This window comes from Triturus cristatus, chromosome 9 (assembly GCF_964204655.1).
Source record: "Triturus cristatus chromosome 9, aTriCri1.1, whole genome shotgun sequence".
Classification (NCBI taxonomy): domain Eukaryota; kingdom Metazoa; phylum Chordata; class Amphibia; order Caudata; family Salamandridae; genus Triturus; species Triturus cristatus.
The window spans coordinates 931,377,804-931,400,848 of record NC_140592.1 but is presented as its reverse complement, the minus strand read 5'-3'; the positions used below and the strand labels follow the sequence as shown (position 1 = coordinate 931,400,848).

Sequence of the window (23,045 nt, the reverse complement as noted above, 5' to 3'; positions counted from 1 at the left end):
CTCTTCCTCAGTTCCTCTCCTCAGCAAAGGTTCTTCTTGTTTCCCAAAAATGTTCTAAAGTTCTGGGTCCCACCTCTTATAGTCATTTTCACTTTGTTCTCTGAAGGCAGAGAGGCCTTTGCCTAGTCCAAACCAGTTCTGGTCAGTCCTGGAGCACTTTGTTTACATGACTCCTCCTTTCCTTTGACAGTGTAGGCCAGGGACATCAGACGCACCACAGGAGGTGGAGCCAGCACAGCCCTATTCAGGTCCCAGGTACAACTCCTTCCACCCATCTACATGCAGATCTCTCTATTCAGCCCTGTGCTGACTCGCCCTGTCTCTTGGAATCCCCCAGCCCTTGTCACTCAAACTCCAGACAAGGAATACACAACCTAGCAGAGGCAGGCTTGGATAGTTAGGCAAGAAAATACCTACTTTCTAAAAGTGGTATTTTCAAACACAGAATGTTAAAACCAACTTCACTAAAAGATGTATTTTATCATTCTGAGTTCAGGCATACTAAACTCGAATTTCTACCATGTTCCCTGAGTCAGTTAGGATAAGATGTTGTAATCAAACTGCCCATTCTGACCTATTGGGAACAGGTAGCCTTGCAATAGTGAAACACGAAAATAGCTGTAATTTACTATCAGGACATGCCACACACACCAGGGCATATCCTACCTTATACTTACAATGCACACTGCCCTTGGGCCTACCATAAGGGTGTCGGATATGAAGAAAAGGGAAGGTTTAGGGACTGGCAAGTGGGTGCACTTGGCCAGTCAACATGGCAGTAGCAGACTGCACATAGGCTCTGCAATGGCAGGCCTTAGACATCCTTTACGGCTGCTTCTGTGGGTGGCACAACCAGTGCTGCAAGGCCACCAGCAGCTTTCGATATACAAGCCCAGGGCACACTCCGTGCACTGTACTAGGGTCTGACAAGTAAACCAAATCAGCCAATCATGGAGTCACTAATCCATACATCAAAGTTACCATAGGGAGCACTTGCACTGTGGCACTGAATAGCAGTGGCACAGTGCCCAAAGCATCTAACACCAGCAAAAATACACGAGGCAACAGCAAAAAATGGAAGGGAGACCCACGCCAATGTGCCAGGTCTAACACGTGTCCCCTCCAGCTGAAATGTGGGGAGAACTACCCTACCTTCTGGGAGTTCTCATCACTAAGGCAGAAAAATCTGGACAGACCATCAGCGTTGGCATGTTCTGGACCAGGGTGGTGTTCCACCGTGAAATCCATCCCCTGTAGGGAAATGGACCCCCTCAACAGCGTTGGATTCTCACCCCTCATCTGCATCAACCATCTGAGGGGCCTGTGGTCGGTCTGAAGCCGGAAGTGAGTCCCAAACAGGTATGGTCTCAACTTCTTTAGTGCCCAGACCACAGCAAAACCCTCACGCTCAATAGCACTCCACCTTTGTTCCTGTGGAAGTAACCTCCTACTGATGAAGGCTACAGGTTGATCTAGGCCCTCCTCATTTATCTGTAACAAAACAGCCCCCTCACCATGCTCTGAAGCGTCTGTTTGAACGATAAACTCTTTTGAGAAGTTGGGTGCCAGGAGCACGGGCGCCGTGCACATGGCAGTTTTCAGGGCCTCAAAAGCTTTCTGACAGGTGTCAGTCTAAATTGCTTTCTTGGGCTGCTTCCTGAAAGTCAGCTCTATCAAGGGGGCAACGATGCTGCCATACCCCTTGACAAACCTCCTGTAATACCCAGTGAGTCCTAAAAAGGCTCTCACCTCTGTCTGGGTCTTGGGGGGGTGGCTAACAAGCCAGGATGGTCTCAATCTTGGGCTGTAGGGGCACCACCTGGCCACTCCCAACTTGGTGTCCCAAGTACACCACGGAACCCTACCCAATCTGGCACTTACTTGCCTTGATCGTGAGGCCGGCTCTCCGCAGCACCATCAACACTTCCCAGAGGTGGCGCAGATGTTCTTCCCAACTGGCGCTGAACACTGCAATGTCATCCAGGTAGGCGGCACTTAAGTTTTCCAGTCCAGTCAACACCTGGTTGACCAACCTCTGAAAGGTGGCAGGGGCATTCTTCATCCCAAAGGGCATAACCCGAAACTGGTAGTGCCCATGTGGTGTGGAGAATGCTGACCTCTCTTGCCCCATCAGTCAAGGCGATCTGCCAGTACCCAGACGTTAGATCAAACATGCTGAGGTACCAGGCAGCCCCTAACCGATCGATAAGCTCATCAGCACTGGGGATGGGGTGCGCATCAGTCCTCGTGACTGAATTGAGCCCTCGGTAGTCAACACAGAGCCGGAGTTCTGGCGTGGCGCCCCATGCGGCAGCCTTTGGGACCAAAACCACTAGGCTGGCCCACGGACTGTTAGAGGACTCAATCACCCCTAACGCAAGCATCGTGTAGACCTCCTCCTTGATGCAAGCTCTCACCCGGTCAGTCAACCTGTAAGTTTTGTGCTTAACAGGAGGTCTGTCTCCAGTGTCCACATCATGGACGCACCAATCAGTGACACTGGGAATCAGGGAGAACAGATAAGAAAACTGTCCCAGCAACTGGTGACAGTCATTCTGTTGCTCAGGGGTCAGGGTGGAAGAGAGGTTCACACCATCCACTGGCCCATCTCGCTCTGTCGCCAACAGGAGGTCAGGAAGAGACTCAGTCTCCTCCTCCATTCCAGCATCTGTCGCTAAGAGCATGCCCACTTCGGACCTCTCCAAGTGGGGCTTCAGGAGGTTGACATGCAGGATCCGCAAGGGGTTCCTGGGAGACCGCAAGTACACCAAGTAGGTAACAGGACTTTTGCGCTCCACCACATCAAATGGTCCGGTCCACTTATCCTGGAGCGGGCAGGGATCCACTGGGGCCATGACCCACACTTTCTAACCAGGCTGAAGCTCTACCAGAGTGGCATTTTGGCCGTACCACCGCTTCATCTCCTCCTGGCTGGCTTCCAGATTTGCCTCAGTGAGTTGCCTGAAACGCCTAGTCTGGTTCCCGAAGGCCATCATGTAGCTATATACATCCTGGGGAGGTTTCCTGGGAGATTGCTCCCAGCCTTCCCCGACCAGACTCGGAGGTCCTCTCACAAGGGGACCATAGAGAAGCTCAACGGGGCTGAACCATAGAGATTTCTGTGGCACATCACGGTATGCAAAGAGAAGGCATGGTAAGAGGATGTCCCGCTTACGCCTCATAGGTTCCTCAAGAACCATAATCATGCCTTTTAGGGTCCGGTTGAATCCCTCAACCAACCCATTTCCTTGGGGGTGGTAAGGAGTGGTGAACTTATAAGTTACCCCACACTTCTGCCACAGGGACTTCATATACTTGGAAATGAAGTGTGTACCTCTGTAAGACACCACCTCTCTAAGGAACCCCACACAGGAGAAAAATCCCATCAGTGCCCGTCCCACCACGGATGCCGTCACTGTACTGAGAGGTATGGCTTCCGGGTACCAGGTCGCATGGTCCACCAAGACAAGGGTAAACCTGTTGCCCATGGCTGTCTTGGGGTCCAGTGGCCCCACAATGTCAATACCCACCTGTTCAAAGGAGGTGCTGACCACAGGGAATGGCTGGAGAGGAGCCTTTTGCTTCCTCCCACTCTTTCCACTCGCCTGGCAAGTCTGACAGGTCCTGCAATGAGTGTCTGAACTCTTGCGCATTTGGGACCAATAAAAGTGGGTGACAAGCCTCTCAAAGGTCTTCTCCTGCCCCAAATGTCCTGCTAAAGGCACATCATGAGCCAGTCCCAGTAGAAATGCTCTGAAGCGCTGGGGTACCACCAGCACGCGGGCTGACCCAAGCTCAGCAACCTTAGGCTCACTATACAGGAGACCATTCTCCCAGTAAATCCAATGTTATCCAGACTGATCACCTGCTGCTTGGTTTGCAGCGTGCTGCTGCAAACCCACAAGACAAGGGCACTTCTTCTGCCCCTCGCAGAACTCTTCCCTGGAGGGTCCTCCATCCTGCTGCCAATGGGTCAGCTCAGGCAGGTCCCCCAGTTCAGCTACCTGTTCCCCTGTAGGCTCCAGGGCATCCCCCTCAAGGTCTGCCTCCTCCTGGACCGTGGGAACTTCGGGGGCCGGTTTCCCACGCCTCTTCTCTTTAAGGCAGGCACCTGGGCCTCCCTCTCAGGCTCCAGGTCCTCTTGAACACCCTTGCTGTCTGCCATGGACCGTGTGGCCACACACGCCCAGACAGGTAGACCCAACAGCCCCACATGAGAACTTCGCTCCACCTCAGCCCAAGGGGAGCTCTCCAAATCGTTCCCCAACAAACAGTCAACAGGCATGGCTGGCCTCACAGCTACTTGAAGAGTACCAGAGACCCCCCCCCCCACCCACTCAAAGGGAACCTGAGCCACCTCGCAGTGGCTCTGTGTTGTCAGCGGCATCAACTGGGTAGAATGCATGGAGGACCACCTGCTCTTTAGACACCAGGTGACACTTGACAGCTGTCACACTGGCTCCTGTGTCTCTAAGAGCCTCCACTCTATGGCCATTGATGGTCAACCACTGCTTGTACTTTGCAGTGTTATCAGGCAGTTAGGTCCTGGGGACCATCTCACAGTCTCCTAAAGAGACAAGGGACATCTCTGTGGGACCCCACCCACCTTGGGCACCAATCTTCTCCCCAAGGGCTACACTCGCCATCTGCCAGGGTGGGGCACCAGTGGGTGCTGTCTTTCCAAACTGTGGGCACCGTGGATTAATAGAATTGTGGACCACTTCATCACACGTGAAGCACCTCAGGGGTCCCCTAGGAACAGGTTTACCTGCCGGGCCCCGGGCTTCTTCTCAGGGGGAGGCTGGGAACCTTTCCCTTGGTTCCTTTGGGGATTACTTTTGGGCCCTTTCTGGAACTCCCTCGGTTTACCCTTTTAACCCCCACTCTTCAGCTGGGGAACCTGCCTACATGACCCTTGTGGACCCGGGTGCTCACCCAGTGGTCCGCCGCCGCAGCAGTCTTCCTAGGGTTAGTCAGCCTGCTATCAATCAGGTGCTGTCGTAGCTCTGGAAAACAATTACTTGACAAGTGCTCCCATGCAATTAAATCAAAAAGCGCTTCAAAATCATTCACTTTGCTACCCTTCACCCAACCATCCAATACTCTGCAGAAGAAAGTTATACTCTACCCATGTGCTTGACTCCATCGTTTTGCAATTCCTAAATTTCTGTCTATACAGTTCAGGAGTCAACCCATACCTGGACATCAATGCTTCTTTCATGTGGCTATAAGAATTATGGATTTCAGAGGGTAAGTCTAACAAGGTACCCCGCCCCCACAACCCCGCTCCCCAATCCTTCTCAGGGACCCAGTGGGATAGCTACCTCATAGGCCTTGAACCACTGTCCAATATCATTTTAATAAAATTCTTTAACCACATCCTTGGGAATATACACTCTTGCTTCTACAGGCATGGACGGTGTGCTGCCACCAGGAGTAATCTCTAAGCTCCTAGCTTTCAACTATAACTCCTTCAAACTTCTCTCATGCTCCATTTGCATCCTCCTTTCCTCTAGGGCCAATTTCTTACTTTCCAATTCCAACTGCCCATTCAACTTGAGCTTGGTCAGCTCCATCTCATGCATCCTACTTTTCTCCCTGTCCTCCAGCTCCTCTTTGGACAGACATTTGGCATAAACACTGCTACCCACTGGGGAGGTTGCTCTCCTCCCACCTGTACCCAATGGCCCTTCCAGCTGCCCTTCTGCATCTTCAACCCCCTCCTCATCCTCAGGGGAATTCCTTGCTTCCACCCAGGCCCTAAGCGCCTTTTGGAACACATCCTTCTTGGAGAGACCGGTCATAGCAACTTTAAATCTCCTGCAGAAGTGCTTCAGCTGTTTTACATTGTAGCTTTGTAGTTTCTTCTCTTCCCAATCAAAATCAACATATGCGATGGATTCTGCTTTACTCATGGTGACTAAACTTGGCAGTTCTTGGCAAAAATAGAAAATCCCAGGAAAAACAATCTACCAAAAGTATGTGGTCGCGTTTTGGTCTGCACTCACTAGTAGTGTTCACCAATCACTGTATACGAGTCACAAATGCATGTCCAGAATCCTCACCGCTGACCACCAATGTTAGAAATGGGGGTCTCTAGTTGGCAGAGTTAGGTACCATTGACCAAATAAGAACCCTTGCTTCTAGTCAGGGTAAGGGGGTACACTCCTAAAAATAACCACTGCTCACCCCCTTGGTAGCTTGGCACGAGCAGACAGGCTTATCTCAGAGGCAGTGTGTAAAGCATTTGTGAACACATACAGTAACCCAGTGACAACACTACAGATGGACACCACACAGGTTGTATATTAAAAATAAGTATTCTTTATATAGACTTATCACAAGACCACAAACGACAAAAATCCACAATACTGTACTTTAAAAATGGTAGAAATAGCTTAGTTCACTCAAGATGGTAAATGCAACACTTAAATTCAATGTACCTTTGAATGCGTAACGCTATACAACTGTGTTGCAGGGAAAGTGTTGCAGGGAAGGTGATGCGTCGGTTCCTTACACTCTAGAATGGTGATGCGTCGGTTCCCTACTGGTGCGTAGGGGACGATGATGCGTCGGTTCTTCTCGGCGTGCGTCGGTTTCTTACTGCGCTTCCGGGGCGATGCGACCAGCAACGCCGTAATGCGATGAAGATCCGGTGTAATGAAACAAAATGGTGTCTTCTTGATGTTGCGACAACTATGCGTGCACGCTCGACGGCCAAGCGGCGACTCAACGAATCTTCTGAGCCGCGACAGGCCCTGCGATACGCTTCTCTGGCGATGCGACGGCGTCTGCTGCGGCAGCGACACGCTTCTCCAGTGATGCGACGGCGTCTGCTGCAACGGCAACACTTTCCTCCGGTGATGCAAGGCACTTTCGATGATGCGGTGGCAAAAGCGGCAGCATGCTTTCTCGGCGATGCGACAACTGCTGCGGCGGCAACACGCTTCTTCATCTTGAGTAGCGCTTCCAGCTCCCAGCGACACGCAGTCTCTCGGAAGGCCCAGCACAACAGTAGGCACTTCAAATTCCCAGCAAGGGAATGCAGGGGAGCTGGTTGGTGAAATCTGTTGTCCCTGAGACTTCAGCAGGAGGCAAGCTCTATCTTCATGCCCTTGGAGATCCTTTACAAGTTGATGAAAAGCACGAAGTTCCTTTCTCCTTTCTTTGGCAGTCAGGCAACCACTGCAGGCCAATCCCCCAAACAGCACTCAGCTTAGGGATAGTCTCTTCCTCAGTTTCTCTGGTTCCTCTCCTCAGCAAAGGTTCTTCTTGTTTCCCAAAAGTGATCTAAAGTTCTGGGGTCTGGGTCCCCCCCTTTTATACTAATTTCCTCTTTGTTCTCTGAAGGCAGAGAGGCCTTTGCCTAGTCCAAACCAGTTCTGGTCAGTCCTGGAGCACTTTGTTTACATGACTCCTTCTTTCCTTTGACAGTGTAGGCCAGGGACATCAGACGCACCACAGGAGGTGGAGCCAGCATTGTGGAGGGAAGGCACAGCCCTATTCAGGTCCCGGGTACAACTCCTCCCACCCATCTACATGCAGATCTCTCTATTCAGCCCTGTGCTGACTCACCCTGTCTCCTGGAATCCCCCAGCCCCTGTCACTCAAACTCCAGACAAGGAATACACAACCTAGCAGAGGAAGGTTTGGATAGTTAAGCAAGAAAATACCTACTTTCTAAAAGTGGTATTTTCAAACACAGAATGTTAAAACCAACTTCACTAAAATATGTATTTTATCGTTCTGAGTTCAGGCATACTAATCTCTAATTTCTACCATGTTCCCTGAGTCAGTTAGGATTATAAGATGTTATAATCAAACTGCCCATTCTTGCCTATGGGGGAACAGGCAGCCTTGCAATAGTGAAAAACGAAAATGTCTGTAATTCACTATCAGGACATGCCACACACACCAGGGCATGTCCTACCTTATACTTAAAATGCACCCTGCCCTTGGGCCTACCATAGGGGTGACTGATATGTAGAAAAGGAAAGGTTTAGGGACTGGCAAGTAGGTGCACTTGGCCAGTCAACATGGCAGTACCAGACTGCACATAGGCTCTGCAATGGCAGGCCTTAGACATCCTTTACAGGCTGCTTCTGTGGGTGGCACAACCAGTGCTGCAAGCCCACCAGCAGCATTTGATTTACAAGCCCTGGGCACACTCAGTGTACCGTACCAGGGTCTCACAAGTAAACCAAATCAGCCAATCATGGAGTCACTAATCCATACATCAATTTTGCCATAGGGAGCACTTGCATTGTGGCACTGAATAGCAGCGGCACAGTGCCCAAAGCATCTAACACCAGCAAAAACACATGAGGCAACAGCAAAAAATGGAAGGGAGACCCACGCCAATGGTGGTCTAACAGTCATCACATGCCACACACTCAAACTAGCTGAGAAAAAAAATACCATTCTCAGAGCTCTCTCTCACACCTTGACAGTGTGCAAAGATGTTCCACCAACACCCTGTGGGCATGGGTGCCATAGACATCTGGCTGATCACAGATAATCCACATCACTTTCTCCCCACTATCAGTATTTAAAACAAGCAGTTCTGAACCTCTACCTACCTAAATGTAAAAGTAGCATTAAAAAACAATGTAAATTACCTTCAATATTTACATTTAGTGTGAATCATGCAGTCCATTGTGGAATAAAGCAACATTATTTTGAATTCCTACTAGGATACTTGTAAAAAGTCTACACACTTGTAGAAATGTGAAATAATTCTTATGATGGTGTTATTACATTTAGAATTTAGTTTTTGAATGTCCTTTGAAAACCGCAATGAGCATTTTGGTTCTGTAAGATGGGACCATATGCGATTGTGCATGGAGACATTTCAATGGAGAGGAGTCTTGGATATGGGATCTGTATTTCTTTTAGGTTCTATGCATTTTAAAGGATCTTCATCTGAACAGATTTGTTTTTGTTTGGCTTAGCTTTATTTGACCCAGCGTATTTCCCTATAAACTTGGTAAATTAGGTAGGGGAAAAGATTCTGAAGAGGAAGCGGGTCAAGTGTCTTCCAGCCACTGTATGTGTATTTTCTGGACATTTTACTTAATGTTAAAGGGCATGCATGTGTTCACACGTTTTATAATCGGATTTCAATGCCGCAGATTTTGTAAAAGCGAAGCAAATATGCATAATCTCTCTCTTTATTTTAAAGTCATTTTATTATATAAATTGCTATTTTTCATATCTAAGTCATGCTATTTGTACACAGAGACTTTCATAATATCTAAAAATCAATGTTGCTTCTTCTGCTACTACAGTTTTCTGTTTTGGTCCATGAAACCAATTTGCTTGCATTCCAGGGACCAGTCCACCGAATAAGTAGAGGTCCACGGATTATGGAGCGGTCTCTAAACAGTGAATGCGTGAACAATATCTCTTGCGATGTGACTGTTACTGAAACAATCGGTGAACAGGGGGGTGAATTATATGGGAACTTAATGCCATTGTTTCCTCATGTTTGACGTGTTGATGGGGGATAGGAGATCAAAAGGCAAAATCCCCGTCTTTGGAGGGAAGTGTCGAGGACGTATGAATAAGTTAGTGTAAATATTCACGCTCTGCAGCAAAAGAGTACACAATAGCATTTTAAACAGATAAATTAACAGATAATACATTGGAAAATTGCCACAAAGAGACTTTCTAAAAGTTCTGTTTCATTCACAACCAAAAATGTAACAGTTCACCAAAATACAGCATTTACTAAGACTAAATACAAATCAGAGCACGCTCACCTACAAAAAGCCCTAGTTTCAATTATTACTTGGGGCCTGATTAAGATTTTGGCTGTGCGGGAGTAGGGCAGAACGCTACTGCCGCGCTCCGCCAAACTCGGCCACCCGCCAGATTAAGAGTTCTCTCGTCTGGTGGGCGGACCTTTGGCGCTCCCATAGCGGTGCCTTTGAAAAAGGCACCACATTGGGAACGCTAAAGTCTTTTCTTGCAAGGCATGTACTGCTAAGTTCATGCCATGCAGGAAAGGGGGTGCATGCACACAGGGGGGGTACACCATGTGCACCCTGCATGAACCCAAGGACCCAGAGGCAACAGTTTGTTTCCTCTTAACCAGAATTTCATGGTGTGAGCACTGCCATGAAATCCTGGCGATGAGGGAAACTTGTTTAATATGCTTGGCAGCGGCACCGCCAACATATTTCTCGCCTCCGACTGCCGTGCCACAGCCAGGGAACCCGTTTCCCAGGCGGTTGCGGCTGTCCACTGGAGGTCCGACCGCCGTAGTTGTAATACGGTGGTCAGACCATTGGTACTATTTGTACAGGATAACGAGTAATTCAGAAGCACCAGTGCCTCACTGGGAATCCTATTCCATGGTCGCACAATGAGCTAAAAATACAAAATGTTTCTCCTTTAAGGGACCCCCACATATTAGTACTGCTTTTTTATCTACTGGTAACATGGGCCTCTAATAAGGGTTTCTGCAGGAAGAAGGTGCTACTGCAATGCTATTGATGGCAACCACTGATTTGAACAATTGCTCCACTGAATTTGGAAAAGTAGACAAGTTTTGTTTCTGCTGGTTTCAGTAGCTGTGTGTTTTTGTCTGTTTTTAATTACTGTCATCCTCAGGTTCCGGGCTCAAGATTTCATGAAAAACATACTTAAGAAAATGCAAAATGGCGGGGGCGCTAGAGAGCCCGGAGCAAAATGGCCGCACTCTAGTGCAGCTCGGCTGGCCGAGGTAACAATCCGTTTAACATCCGCGTTACCTGGCGCCATCCATGACTGGACCGTAACAGTAACTGGTTACACAACGCTGAAGAGCACTTTGGTGGCTTTCCTGGGTGCTTTGATCGCCTGTGCTTGCCATCGCCTCACTTAGTCTTGCCGGGCCTCACCTGCAGTAAAATGGCGGCTCCCGGGAGCATGGGCTGATCGTCTCGTCCCTGACCGGCGCAGCGGAGCGACTGCTGTGGATCTGCGGAGGGTCGCTGCTTTCTTGGACGCCTGCCTTGCCACTGGCACTTGGTGTGATCGTCGTTCATGTCCACGCTGTTGGTGTAGCCGGCCGCTGCTTTGCGGATTCAGGTGACGGAGGGGCGGAGGGACGCCGTCTGCCAGCCGGCCTCCGCCTCGGACTGCAGCTGAGAGGCGGGGCTACGCTCCTGGGGCTCACGTACGGCGGGCCGGTGCCGGAGGTGAGGCAGTGCGGCGGGAGGCTTGGGGCAGTGCGAGGGCACTGAAAGACTTTCTGGTGTGCCCTGGGTCCCCCGTGGGTCTGTCTCTGGCGGCCCGTGCGTGCGGGCTTTGGCGCTAGCCGTGGCCGTGTCTGCGACGCGGCAGCCATTATCTTGCTGGCAGCGGAGGATTCCCCCTACACACGATCCAGGCCCCGCGCAGCTACAGTGGCGGCTATACCTCTGCTGCGGCCCGCTTCTGCGGCCGCCTCGCACCAGGGAGTGCGCGGTGTGAACTTGGTACTGTATATTGCATATCTTTGGTTACACGCGGACTCCCGCAGTGCCTGGGGACATTTAACAGCAGCACTCGCTGGCCGCCTCTGGTGATTACTCCATTGTTTGGGAACTATTGGCCTGCTGTCATGTGGATGCCTCGGCCACCCTGCAGTACATAGCGTAACCCGCCTGCCTGCCATCATTATTGAGGGTTTTTGTCAAGACGCTGGTTACATCGCCTACGAACATATTTGCGCCCACTGTGTGATGTGTGGGGTTCTGGCACTGCATGCAGACCCTCACTTGCAGCATTTGCTGATAGACGCTAATAGCTGCTGCTAGCATATTTGGAGGTGTTGGGGGCCGACTCTGCGCTGAATGGTTGAAAGCTCGCTTGCCCTGCATGTATTGTACAGGGCCATGGTTTACAGTAATACGCAAGTGGCAGTCTAAATCCTAAGCTGTGCCTGAGACTTCTACTGGTGCGGAGAGCGGCTTGCTTCATTGCTATCCCTGGGCAGGACTGCGCCTGCCTCATTGCTTCTGCACAGTGGTGGTCTTTCATAAGTGGTAATCTTCTGCGCAGTGTGCTTTGACCTACCACCATCTAGCAGCGCTGGGGTCTGTGTTCTGTCGGTCTGGGGCATTTTGTGCCAGTGGCCAGCTTTTATAATCCGCCGCTGGTGTAATCTCTGAAATACTGTGGCTCTCTGGCGCTGGCTTGTCTCTACTTGAACTGATCTGGTCGCGTCCTGGGGCGAGTTGGTCCATTGTTCTCTAGTCCTTCAGGTGACGCCCTGGCTCGCGAGTCTGATAGCTAGCAGTCTGTCAGCATGGGCAAGGCCGACAAGCAGCAAACCAAATTGCAGTTTGAGGCTAAGAAGCACACTAAAGCCACAACGCCCATTGCCTCGGACACAGAGCCTGACCTAGAGGCGGGTGCAACTACGAAACTGGAGCGTATGATGCTCAATATGCAACAAAGTCTGCAACAATTGACGCCAAGATTGACCACATTAACATGCGTATGGATACCATGGCCTCGAAGATTACGAAGCATGACTCGCAGATCGCAGAGACTGCGGAGGACGGCGTGGAGACGGCCAGTGCGACATGTGCTAGCATGGAAAAAATACTGGAGGCAATCAGAGCAAAGAATGAGGACATTGAAGCCCGCTCCCACAGGAATAAACTTCGCATAACTGGGGTTGCGGAGACCACCAACACCGGCGCCATGGAGTCGTACGTCGAAACGTTGCTCACAACACTGCTGGGGGCGGAGCACTTCTAAAAGGTGCTAATAGTCGAGCGAGCCCACCGTTCTCTAGCTGCGTGGCCGGTCCCGGATGCTCCTCCGCGTCCTATAATTGCCAGACTACTGAATTATAGAGACAGGGACACTGCGCTTCGGCTGGCTAGGGAAAAGGGTCGACTGGAGTACCAAGGGATGAAGATAGAGCTGTTCCCTGATTTCACGGTTGCAGTACAGCAAGCTCGCTGGGAATTTCAAACGGTCAAGAAAAAGTTGCAAACCCTCCAGATTCAGTATGCCATGCTCTACCCTGCCCGTCTGCGCATCCAACACAATGGGAAGACACATATTTTCACAACACCGAAAGAAGCTCTTCAATATGTCCGGCGACTTGAACGACAGGAGATGCCACGTGAGAAGGGTGGGAACTCTGATTCGGAAGGCTGAGCACGTGCGACTTTGGAGTTCCTTATAACTGTACTGCTAGTCCTGTGATGACAGTCTTTTATATGCAAAGTGTTTGATCGGTCTCTGCTCCGGGGATAGCACCTGCATTAAGATAGACATCCATAGGATATTGTCTTCTGTTGGATGGGGTCTGTCCATAGATTAGCATTTTGTCAACATAAGTTCAGGTTCGGGGGGAGTACTAAACACCAGTTGCTGACTCATTGAATGGTTGGGGTTATCAGCCACTGACACTTGATGGTAGGTCATGTATTGGTTAGCCTATCTCTACTTATCTCGGCCCCACCCTGTCTGTACGGGGGCCGAAGGACTACTAGCGACCCACTACATGGGAATACCCCAAAAGGTTTTGTTTGTTGGTGGGGTCTCTTTGGGCGCCCTTACGGGGGCACTGTTTTTCTCCATTCCTTGCTTAATGTGGGTTGTGAGAGAAATGTCATTTTGTTTTTGTTATGTTCACGGGGGGGGGGGGGGGGGGTTTGCCTGCAGTATATGTTTCCTGCTACTGTGGGTGGGAGGGGTGGTTGGGGATCAGTATCGTACTGTATTGGCATTGACTGGACTGATATAGCGGGCACAGCTTGGTGTAACTAATGTTTTCTAGATTGTGTGATGGGCTCTGTGGCTAAAGGGCATGGGGGATCTGCAACAGTCTAATATTTCCTGGATTAGCTGGAATGTGCGGGGTCTTAACAATGCCAAGAAAGTGCGACAGGTACTGTCTTATTTAAACCGGCATCATATCCACATTGCCTTGTTGCAAGAGACGCATCTCACTAAACAAAATGTCTCGCAGGTTGCCACTAGGTGGGCGGGGGTGCGGCTGGCTGCCTCATACTCCTCGTATGCGCGGGGAGTTATGATCCTTGCAAAAAGGGGTGTTCCGTTTGTACCAACACATGTGGATGAGGATGACGAAGGGCGTTTTATAATAGTGCAAGGTCTGCTGTATAACACGAAACTGACTATTGTGAATTTGTATGGTCCCAATGTGGACGATCCCGCCTTTTTGATAAAATATGGTGTAAACTGTCAATGGCCGCCTGTGGCGGTTATCTGTGGGGATGACCTTAACGTGGTTTTAGATCCTGCATTGGATCGGGTGTCTGCAACAGTTCTGCCCCCCCGACGAGATGTTAAAGCTGTACAGGATGGGATGTGGTCATTGGGCCTTACGGACAACTGGCGCTTAAGGCACCCGCACACTAGAAAGGGTACGTGTCACTCATATGCACAACAGTCCTGGTCCCGCTAAGACTACTGGCTAGGTACGCAGGAAGTCTGCACATGGGCCACGATGATAAGATATCTGCCCCGGACGCTGTTGGATCACTCGCCGGTGGCTCTGGATATAACTTTGCCGTCTCACGTTCCTCCTCCCTTTCAGTGGCGCTTACAATCGTCCGCATTACTAGACCAGGTTTTTAGAGAGGGGATCCGGGAGGCCGTTTCTGATTATTTCGCATTCAATACAGGGTCCGTTCAGACTATGGAAACCCTGTGGGAAGCATTTAAAGTAACCATACGGGGAAATGTATCAGTCTTCAGGCCGGGGTATTAAAATCATTACGTCGCTCCACGACTATGCTGGAAGGGGAATTAGGTGATTTAGAACGCAAATATGGTGACCGAGCAGACCCAAGTATGTTAGCACTCATTAAGGGAAAAATAGTGGCGAATAATGCAATAGCTGACCAAGAAATAAACCACATGTCACACCAGTGCAAGGCACGTTATTACGGGGAGGGTGGCAGGCCTTGCCGAGTGTTGGCTAGCCATATCCTGGAACCCCAGAATAGGGCACACATGATCCAAGCAATCACTACTGATACTGGCACACACTATGACACGCCGACTATTCTGAGTGCCTTTACAGACTATTATGCCGGGATGTATGCCCATAAGCCCACAGCTGATGCGGCCGAGCTCGAGCACTATCTTGAGGATGTTGCTTTGGTATGGCTGTCGCGTAGGCAGCAAGATTTCCTGATGCATCCTCTCACATTGGGTGAAGTGCGCGAATGCTATAGCAGCTTTGCCAAATGGGAAAGCTGCAGGCACTGACTGATTACCGGCTGAGTTTTATAAAGAATATGTAGACCAGTTGGCCCCATGTCTCCTGCAGTTATATGAAGAGGCATATGACGCTCAGTGCTTGCCGTCCACCATGAGTGAGGCGCTAATGGTTGCGCTCTTAAAGCCGGAGAAGGACCCAGACAGCTGCGAATCTTACCGTACCTTATCTCTCATAAACACGGATGTTAAAATTTTAGCAAAAGTGTTAGCCACTCGGCTGCAATTACTTCTTCCTGTTATGGTCCTTCCAGATCAATCAGGATTTGTCCCCACTCGATCCACATCGCACAATTTACGTACGATTTTTGCAGTTATGCCTGTTCTGGAGCCCAAGTACCAGCGGTAGCAGTCCTCCTATACGCTGCAAAAGCGTTGGATTCTGTATCCTGGTCGTATATGATCACGGTCCTGCATCGCATGGGGGTTCCATTTGCCTTCACGAATTGGATTAAATTATTATATACCAATCTGGTGGCCCGGGTTAGGATTGATGGGCAACTATCGGAAGCGATCCCTATCCAGCGGGGTACGCGGCAGGGATGCCCATTTTCGCCGCTGTTAATTGCTCTGGTGTTAGAGCCACTGGCTTGTATCTTACGAAAGCATCATGCCCAGACGGCTTTGCGTTTTTTGCAGCGTCTGCTTGCAGTTTCCATGTATGCGGACGACATGGTGTTGTATGTTCGGGAACCGGCGAGGTTTCTTGCGCAGCTTATCCAGGAATATGTTCGGTTTGAACGATTCTCGGGCCTGGGCCTCAACTGGTCCAAGTCGACCATATTGCCACTCACGGAGAGTACGCAGCAATTTGACGTAGACTATCCCTTAACGTGGTGCTCAGATGCTGTAAAATATTTAGGAATTTGGCTGTGTAGGGACCCGCAAGCCGTCATACAGTCTAACTTCGGCACAGCCATCGTGGGGCTTGAGGGGCAGGTAAACAGGTGGATTTAGTTCGCGGATCGGATAGCACGGATGAAAATGGTGGTTCTCCCGCGATTTTTGTACCTTTTTTTAAACATCCCGGTGCACCTGACGCGACACACTTTTTGACAGGCTTCGCTCCCTCCTGGTCACGCTAGCCTGGGGAGGTAAAAAGCCTTGTCTTAAGTGGGAGATTCTAACCCTCCCATATGATCAAGGTGGCTTTTCAGAGCCTGACTTTCACCTGTACTACCTTTGCGCGCAGGCGCACTATTCCTATTATTGGCAACAAGATCCAGCTTATATTCCGCATGTGGCGGTAGAGGCCGGTGTTGTGAGCCCTATACCGCTTAAGGCAATGATAGTAAACAACTATACAGTATTTGAAAAGGGGGAAGTTGATACTATTCAAACTACGGCTAAGGCCTGGCGCGAACTCCGTCAGCGAGCGCATAAGTTGCCGTTATATGCACCCGGCATGCCACTCCTCCACCACGCAGACCTCTCGGTCACTAGTGAGGCTGGCATGCGGCAAACCCTCAAAGACATGGAGCTGGGCACAATGGCAGATGTGTTCCCGAGTGGCCGGCTCATCACTTCGGATCACATAAGCGCCCGAGGCAACGTCTCCGCCATGCACCTCTTTGCCTACACTAGATTGCGCTCTGCGATGCGGGCCCTTTATCCCACTTTCCCTACGGAGCCTCCAACCCTGGAGGCGCTGCAGTTGCTATATACTACTACATCTAGGGCCAAGTTAGTCACCAGACTTTACAACGCATCACAGAAGGATATACCACCGGGAGAGTCAACCGCGTTGGCCAGGTGGAATGCTGTACTGCCAGAGCCCCTCTCTGAGAATGACTGGTTGGATAGCTGCCGTCTAACAAGTCAACTGACGGCCAATGGTAATCTAAGATTAGTACATTATAAATACCTGCATCAGCTATATTACACGCCGGCACAACTTCATCGATATGGGCTGCAGCCGGCGGACACTTACAAGCGCGGTGGAACCCCGGGGGCTGACTTCTATCATCTTGCGTGGGCATGACCCAAAATAAATGAATACTGGAGCTCAATTACGAGAGTTCTTGGTCTAATGGTTGAGGAAGCGGTAGAATGGGGCCCAAAAGTGTGTGTGCTGGGGGTTGGCGCGAAGGTGAAGCCATCCAACAAAAAATGTGTTTCCATAGCGCTGCTAATGGCTAAGCGTAGGATTTCCCTGTGCTGGGGAAGTAGGGAAGTACCCACCACTAAGCTATGGTTGCAGGATCTGACCTACTGCCCGGATCAGTTCACATACTATGCAGAGGAGCTGCCTGCCAAGTCCAAGCCGTGGGATATATGGGGACCGCTCACGTCCTATCTGTTGAAAATTGCTGACATTTGAGGCCTGAAAGCTGGTCGTTTCCTATCCTGCATAAATTCACCATGCATTGTATTTTATGTGATTGTCATGTCTGTGGTTCCACGCGCCCTGGATGATGTACCATGCCGCACTAGGAGTTACGTAATACATGTGAATGTCACGTGCATACTATGTCAATGCCGCATTTTGAGCGATTGTATACTGTTTGCTGCTGTTTTTGTATGGAAAACGGAAAAGCATAAATAAACAAACAAAAAAATGCAAAATGGCACATTTATTTGGTCAATAGTACCATGGTGTCACTTCATATAATCTAGGGTCCAAACGTGTGTGGTGTCACCCTGTCACAGAATGATTCAAATTATGTCACTGAACTTGCTAGACATTGGAGAGAGGGGGAGGGAGAGGGGGAGAGAGAGCGAGGGGGCGAGAGAGGGGGAGAGAGAGCGAGGGGGAGAGAGAGCGAGGGGGAGAGAGAGCGAGGGGGAGAGAGAGCGAGGGGGAGAGAGAGCGAGGGGGAGAGAGAGCGAGGGGGAGGGGCAGGGGGAGGGGCAGGGGGATGGGCAGGGGGATGGGGCAGGGGGAGGGGGAGGGGGAGGGGGGAGAGAGAGATTTTTTTTTAAATCTTTGTCTCATCGTGGTGCTTTTGCCTGATGGAGGCTACGATATATGGGATTGTTGCTTTATAAATTTCCCAGGATGCACACGAAACGTTCAGCACAAACCCAACTTTGTGTTCAGAGGATTACATGGTACATACTGAATGGAAAAGCCAGGCCACTCTTCTCAATCACTTGCAGGGCGTCCTCTCCTCGTTCGTGCATCATCTCAATGAAGGGAGGGGAGCATATCCTGTGGTCTGCAAAACACAAGGTACAAAAGGGATGCTGAGCATGTGATTTCCACAACTTCCGACATTGGAGGCAAGCTTGCCCAAGGCAACTTACGATTTGCTCCCTAATGGCAGGGGTTGCAAGGTAAGCAGAATGGCAAGTAGAACCCAAAGGATGCATTTACTCTTGGTTTGCACTGTGGAATTATGACCTAGGGAGTACAATATGTGGCATTTTTGCTTCAGCAGGTACTACTATGATTATAATTACACAATCATCAACAGTCTAAAGTAATCTTTGGGCATTAGTCTGTGTATGCAGATTAGCATAAATTCCAGGTAAATACAAGACATATGGAATTACGAGGCATAGCAATTTTTTATTTACACAAACATACATCGCTAAAATAAAAGTCACACTATTGGGACAATAATCAAACACAGACCAATCACAGTACCACTGAGCGAATGGGGATATTGAAATACTGGAAAGATACCACCACGGCTGAGCACGCCCCCCCCCCCATAATAAACAATACACTTGGTGTGAGCAATCCTGGTGCAGAGCCAATAGGTTAAGGACCATTGGCCAATCTTCCCCTCAATCAAGTCCTAAATCCCCATCAAGAATACCTTTTAAAAATATCAGCCGTTGACTGTCTATAAAGAGCAAGCATTCTATCATGTAACAGTGTAAACAAATGCTTTCACTAAATGGTGATTGACACTGTAGTATGCTTAAAAGCATAGATATCATTGGGCACACAAAATTGGACAATAAAATGGGAAACTCAAATGCTAATATTTATCATATTTTCAGATGTGTTTCTGATGCATGTTCCCATTTTTGAATGCAACAATACTTCCTATACCCTCTGTCTCACTGGCATTCTGTAGCCCAGTATCGAACATGCTAACGAGCACGTGGTGAGCCGCATCATGTGTTCTGCGCATGTCCCTTGTGTAGCTAGGGCCACGAGGCTTATAAATGTGCCTGTCGGTTGCAGGTTTCTCACAGTACGATTACTTTGCTCCTCCTCCATTTTGTTCAAGCCCTGGCACCCTACATCCACGTGGTCTTTCTATAGGTCATGCTAGCTGGAGTGGGCTCAATGTCTCCTGGCAATGCAGCTGGTGGAACTAATAAACGGACGAAAGGGCATTCTGATAGGCTGAACCTAGAGGAGGCGGAGAGCCAGGAGCAGGTCCTTTATTTCGCCAGCACTCGTGTCTTCCTTCCCAGAGCACTCCACTTTATGTCCTCACATTGGGGGTCATGAGGGACTATTCTTGAGTGTGAGAGACCGTATCAGGGATGGACTGGCTAAAAAGGGCAATCTGGCCGTGCCCCAAGGGCTGGTCTCACAGATCTCTGTATGGGCTATTGCTTTGGCTGTTAGTAGGCCTGTTTTATAGTCTGGTGGCCTGGGTTTTACCGTGATACGGCGGTGGCTACATAGTGTGTCTTACCTTTTCTCCAGGTCTAAGCTTAGATGCCACCACCAGTTGAGCCTGTGTTTGTTCCTGGTTAGCAGGATCTAGTCTTATTTTTGGGTGCTGATTTTGCCATCGTATCCTTTCTCTTTGCAAAGTGAGGCAGCTACCATTTTCTGTAAGTGTGGAGGGAGGACGGCTCTGCAGCTATGAACTTCAGGTGGCATTGTGAGGGTCATCATACAAGGATGTAAGGGAAGATGGTTGACTGAGTGATGGTTCTCCAGGTTTGCATCCAGCACTCTTTATCAGCGTTAATGCACCTGTGGCCATCCATCGGTCTTTTACTTTTCAGTCTATGCGGTTTGCAGCAGTGGAGACCCGGCGCCACTTGCCTGAGGACTAGAGGGGCAGTAAGCCACATTGGATCCCATAAGACCCTGAGGCCTGTGGTGCCATTAATGCCCAGGGACCTCCAGGAACTGGCACAGACCCTCCCAGGCTGAAGTCATCACCCCCTGTATGCCACTTGTTGACATGCAGGCTCTGGCCCGCCTCGTCGGTCATTAAACAGCAATACTAGACAGTAGTTGTATAGTTAGGATGAGACCCCCTCTGTTGGAAACGGGTAGCGTGGTGCAGAGCGGGTGGGCCAAACTCCAGAGGAAATGTGCAAAGCATCCACGCAGTACACACAGGCGACACACAAGGCACACTCCAAAAAGAGACGCTACAAGATTGTGTAAGAATAACTTTTGTGTTGTAGAAACAAAAGGTAATTTCAGTAATCTCTATACTGCGCCAAAAGGCGCCAGGTCAATATTTACAGGGGAGAATATATACATGGCAGGGCCAATCGGGCCCCTGCCAGAACCATTGCGACATACAAAGAAAATGACGATAAGTCCATCAGCCTCAATTCCTGCAATAAAAACACATCAGGGTGTGGCATTAGGCCGGAACACCTGCAATGAAACATCATGGCATCACCATATGCATAAACGATATGAATAACCCCTGAGGCAGGAAAGCTGTAAGGGGAAATCATCAGGCATCCACCTGTGGGCATAAACAAAGTAGGCAGGAACCATTAGGCATATAACAGCAGGCATGAAAACTCATTGTGCATCAGGACCCATAAGGCCTAGAATGAAACTAGCATTGCATGAATCCCAGTGGGCCTGCGAACATAACCAAGACGTCAGGCATCAAATCAGCACTGCAAACCGGAGGGAAAAGCATTAGGTATCATCCTAGGTACAAATGCATTATGTAACAATATTATGCAATAAACCATATTGGGCAATAGGCCTCGCCAGCATAATCACAGTTAGCCCCAATCGGGGGCACAACACTGACACTGGCCCCAGGCCAACTGGCCTCCCTCTGGGGCTCAAATGCCCTATGTCCCGCAAAGTCAGGGCTGGCTGCAAAAACAGCAAAAGCAAAGTGCGCGAAGCGCTGGGACAGGGCAGGAGTGTCTCTCACTCCTCTCTCTTCTCCTGAGGCGTACAATGCCCCCCAATACGTTGCAGCTGCCTACGCACTCGCAGGGCAGCTGGGAGTCAGGCCCAAAGCACTCGCACCACTGCGCAGCTGGGAGCCCAACTCCAGGACCCCTGAAATTCACAGTACTCCCCAATGTTGCAGCTGCCCCCTGTCAGACGGGGCTGCTGTAAGGTTAGCACAGGCACCACGGTGCCCTCAGAGCAGCACCGGGGGGAGGCGAGCACCGACAATGTGCCCCCCGACACCACCCCCACCAAGCTGGGACTGAGCCCTACTCACCGGGCTCTCTGGAGTCCTTGCGCAATCTGTGCACCGGCACTGTGCCCCGATAGGCCCCTTCCTGCAGGCGATGGGGGCAGCCGGAATGGAGCATGCACTGCTTCCGCTTCTTCGGTGGCTGCAGCAATATCGTGGGGAGTCCCGGGGGGGGGGTTGAAATACAGTACACAGGAAAGTAGCTCCTCGCCTCCTGAGGCACAGCTGTAGCGCTCACGAGGCGCTAGAGTCTTCCCAAGTCCAGGGTCCCCCAAAATAAAGTAGCGCTCTGGCAGCACAGCGCTGCAGGCTTCAGCTCCTCGCCTCCTTGAGGATCCCAAGTCCCACACAAGGCAGTAGTGCCCACGAGGCACTAAGAAGCAGGAAAGTCCTTGGGGGCTGGGATAGCGCTGCAGCCCTCACAAGGCGCTAGACAGCAGGAGGACCCCAGTCACTTGAAATGTAGCGCTCACGAGGCGCTAGGGGCCAGGAGACAGTTAACGCAGGGCAAGATCAGCAAGCAGCAGGGCAGCTCACCCAAAAATGAAGCAGCAGTTCCTGGGAACAGTCATCCTCCATTACGATGGCAATCCTGCTAGCACAGCAGTCTCCACTCCAGCAGAGTCTCTCAGTGGCCCTGTGGACAGCAAAGGGGTACAGATGGGCACAGGGGCCAGCACACAGGCCCTTGCGGTGGTAACTCCTGGCAGTGTCCCCTCTCAGTCAAGTCCACCCTCAGTCTGAGCACATGGCATCTCTACTGCTCTACATACACACCCCTCCTCCCACCTACCAGAAAGGGCTGGAAGCTTCTAGAAGGTCCCTCGCAGTTCCAGCCTCAACTGTCACTGTGGGGGAGTGTAGAGCACCTTGTCACTTCAAACACTAGACCGCCAACCCACCTCAGGCAGGCGGCAGAAGCAGACAGAAATGGCGTCCATTTTAAAAGTGACATTTTACAAAGGTGCATTTCTACAATGGTGGAAATAAAGGTGCGTACACCATTGCACAACATTTATTTTCAGTTCAGACACACCATGTCAGTAAAAAGGCTAGGGGGAAAAACGAAAAATGTTAGGCCAATAAGGGCCAAGTCCAACACCCTCAGTCTGGAACCTCCTACTACTGGCCTGCTCACGTAATACGGTGTAGCGAGAGGTGGGTGTATGTCAATACTTGAGCTACTCGAGGCGGCAGCAACGACTTACAATATATCAAACCATGAGCAGAACCGATCCATAACTTTAAAATGTATGCGTCTCTTTACTAGGGCAGTGTAAAATAGCACCATTTTGGCTGAAGTAGAACATGGTTTTAGCCATAGCTGATCAGAATGATCATGCACCTGACCATTTCTGGTGGGGAGATCCAGGAACATAACTAAAGCCCATCACTAGTGCAACAGGTGCAGTGTTAAAGAGGTGTGATGGGCCCAGTGCACCCCAATAATGGCTGTCTTTTACTGGTGTACCAAGGGAAAGG

The 23,045-nt window shown here is 50.2% G+C and overlaps 1 protein-coding gene across 2 annotated transcripts in view; it reads right to left on the bottom strand.

Moving 5' to 3' along the window:
- The window catches only part of ITPK1 (inositol-tetrakisphosphate 1-kinase), a 596,101-nt gene that overhangs the window by 86,816 nt on the left and 486,240 nt on the right, over positions 1 to 23,045 (bottom strand). For both annotated transcript variants that reach the window (XM_085626490.1, XM_085626489.1), the window contains exon 6: positions 18,294 to 18,392. In XM_085626490.1, the coding sequence (XP_085482616.1) occupies positions 18,294 to 18,392 (99 nt within the window). The remainder of the gene's footprint in view (positions 1 to 18,293; positions 18,393 to 23,045) is intronic.